General features: G+C 58.7%; 1 protein-coding gene across 1 annotated transcript in view; it reads right to left on the reverse strand.

Moving 5' to 3' along the window:
• Nucleotides 1-2,447, reverse strand: part of H310_02274 (hypothetical protein) — a 3,262-nt gene extending 815 nt beyond the window's left edge. The window contains exon 1 of the mRNA XM_008865723.1: nt 16-2,447. Within this exon, the coding sequence (XP_008863945.1) occupies nt 16-2,368 (2,353 nt within the window). The 5' untranslated portion in view covers nt 2,369-2,447. The remainder of the gene's footprint in view (nt 1-15) is intronic.
• Between the last annotated feature and the right edge of the window lie 846 nt (nt 2,448-3,293).

Genomic DNA, 3,293 nt, shown 5'->3' on the forward strand with positions numbered 1-3,293 from the left:
TCCCGCCAACGGTACCAGCTCCACCGAGAAGAGAGGACTTGCCACCAGTTGCAACAGAGCTTGCACCAGCAGTCAACGTGATGGCTCCGCCGTTGCCCACAACTCCATTGCCAACCGTTGCACTGATGTCGCCACCTGCTCCAGACGAGGTTGATGAACCGGTGGTAAGCTGAATGGCACCAGATGAACCACCCACAGCAGTGGTTGTTGAAAGAGCCATAGCACCAGATACTCCGTTGGTAGATGCCCCGCTTGTGAGGGAAATTAGTCCACCGGCAGCTGCAGTTCCGCTGGAGAGTGATATCATACCACCCGTGCCAGTGGATCCAGTGCCGACAGACAACCGAATGGCTCCGCTAGGACCATTGCTTGAAGTTCCTGAGTTGAGCTGGATGGTTCCACTGGAAATCCCATTTGCACTCGTCAATGACACAGCGCCCGTGGCTCCCAAGGTCGAGCTCGTTCCACTGGTGACTACGACGTTTCCACCAGCTCCAGTTGCGCCACTGCCGCCAGTTACCAGAACGTTCCCCCCAATGGTTTGTCCAGCGCCTCCAGTCAGCTCAACGATGCCGCCGACCGTGGTCCCTGCACCTCCCGCAATCGAACTTTTGCCTCCGACTTGATCAGCACTTGCTCCAGCTGTCAAAGCAATTGCACCTCCAACGCCAGTTGCAGCATTGCCAACGGTTGCGGCAATGCTGCCTCCAATACCGCCAGTAGCAGCCCCCGAAAAGAGACTGATGGCGCCCGAGTTGCCACCTGTGGACGCACTGGAGCTGATAGAAACACCGCCAGACACTCCAGCAGATGAGCCGCCACTTCGCAAGGTCAAAGCACCGCCAACTGCGCCGTTCCCGCTAGAAACTAGCAAGGTACCCCCAGTCGCAGACGTCGACGCACCAACAGCGATTTGTATGGCGCCACCTGGCCCAGTTGACCCAGTGCCAGACGTGAGAGAAATGGCACCAGATGTAACTCCAGCGGTTGTGGACAACTTGATGTCACCGCTGGGAGTTGTGGCAATCCCAACTCCACTTTCGACAATCACACTGCCACCGGTGTTTGTCGACGCACCACCTCCACTGATTTCGACGGTTCCTCCAACTTTGCCAACACCACCGGCAAGAGTCACTTTTCCGCCGGTTGCTGCTGAGCTAAGGCCAGCAGTCAGTGTGATTGCGCCGCCTGTGGTAGTGTCTCCGTCGCCAACGGACAAACTGATCGCCCCACCTTGACCACCGGTCGCAACACCAGTATTCAAGGACACAATGCCGGAGTTGCCGCCAGCTGAAAGGCTCGACTTGATAGACACAGCGCCAGAAGTGCCAGCAGACGAGCTGCCACTGATGACAGTCACAGCACCACCGTTGACGGCATTACCACTGGACAGACTAATGTCGCCACCCGTTCCCAATGTCCCAGCGCCAACTGATGCATGAATGCTACCGCCGGCACCGTTGGATGCAGGGCCAGAATTGAGCAAAATCATTCCACTTGTGGCGTCGGTAGCAGAACTCAACACAATATTGCCGCTCACATCTGGACCGGTTCCAACACCACTCAAAAGGACAACATTGCCGCCAACACCAGCAGTACCAGGCCCCCCAGTTAGCTCGACGTTTCCACCAATTGTGCCAGCACCACCAGTCACAGAAGTCTTACCACCTGCAGCAGCGCTGCTAGCTCCAGCAGTAAGCAATATCGCTCCGCCAGCACCAGACACACCGCTTCCAACAGTTGCGGAAATACCTCCTCCTGTTCCGCTCGACGTCGACGACCCCGAGTTGATCGACACAGCCCCAGAGTTGCCGCCCGTAGCTGCGCTGGACCCAATCGTGACGGTCCCTGATGCCCCCGCCGTGGAGGCACCACTAGTCAGCGAAACCGGACCCCCGACGACGCCGGCCCCGCTGTTGACGGCCACAGCACCCCCCGTGCCTGTCGTGCCTGCACCCACGGACAAGTTGATCGCGCCACCGGGGCCACCCGTGGCAGCACCAGTCCGGAGTTGGATCAGGCCACTCGTGCTGCCGCCTGCAGTGCTCACCGACACGGCTCCGCTCACGGACGAGGCAGCTCCCGCGCCGGACAAGAGGTTGATGTTGCCGCCGAGGGAGGTGGTCCCGGCGCCCCCCGTCACATCGACGCTCCCGCCAACGGTACCAGCTCCACCGAGAAGAGAGGACTTGCCACCAGTTGCAACAGAGCTTGCACCAGCAGTCAACGTGATGGCTCCGCCGTTGCCCACAACTCCATTGCCAACCGTTGCACTGATTGTTCCACCAGTGCCACCTGTGGCAGGGCCAGTCGAAATAGAGATAGCTCCAGATGACCCTCCAGTTGAAGAACCAGAACCAATGGACATTGCTCCAGAAGCGCCAGTGCTGGATGTCCCCGAGGTGACGGACACGGCACCTCCATTTGCACCGTTGCCGCTGCTGATTTGGATGGCGCCACCGGTTGCGCTAGCCGTGCCAACAGACAACCCAATCAAACCACTTGGCCCATTGCTGGATGCACCTGTGGAAAGTTGAATAGCACCGCTTGTCGAGCTTGCTGCAGAGCTCAGCGTGGCGCTTCCGCTAGTGAAACCAGTTGCTGCCACACCACTTGTAAACACGAGGTTGCCACCATTACTAGAAGACCCGACCCCGCCATTCAATTCGAGGCTGCCGCCAACTGTGCCACTGCCACTTGTCGCAGCCAGTTTGCCTCCAGTCGAGGAAGAGCTCAAGCCAGACACCAGGGTTAGGTCGCCGCCTGTACTGACACCGTTCCCAACTGACAATCGAATCCCACCAGAAGTGCCACCCGTCGCTGCTCCCGACGAGATGGCAACCAAACCAGAGGTACCACCAGTAGCAGCTCCACTAGCAACGATTGTCGCTCCAGAGTTTCCGGCAGTGGAAACTCCACTGGTCAATGACACAGACCCGCCAGCAACGCCCGATCCGCTGCTCAACGTCAGAGATCCACCAGTTCCAGTTGTACCAGAGCCAACCATTACGTCAATGTTTCCACCAGGACCTGCTGTGCCAGACCCAGTTAACAGCTGAATTGCGCCACTCGTGGCACCGTTTGGCGTGCTCAGGGCAATCGATCCGCTCGTAGCTGCTGCAACCCCAGCTCCACTCAGCAAGGTAATACTGCCTCCATTGCTAGACGAACCAGCACCACCATTGAAAGCAAGACCACCACCAATGGTGCCAGCACCACCGGTAATTGAAACACGACCGCCTGCTGCAGCAGAGCTAGCGCCGGCGGTGAACGTCACACCTCCACCAGCCCCG

Source organism: Aphanomyces invadans, assembly GCF_000520115.1.
Source record: "Aphanomyces invadans strain NJM9701 unplaced genomic scaffold supercont1.3, whole genome shotgun sequence".
Classification (NCBI taxonomy): Eukaryota; Oomycota; class Saprolegniomycetes; order Saprolegniales; family Verrucalvaceae; genus Aphanomyces; species Aphanomyces invadans.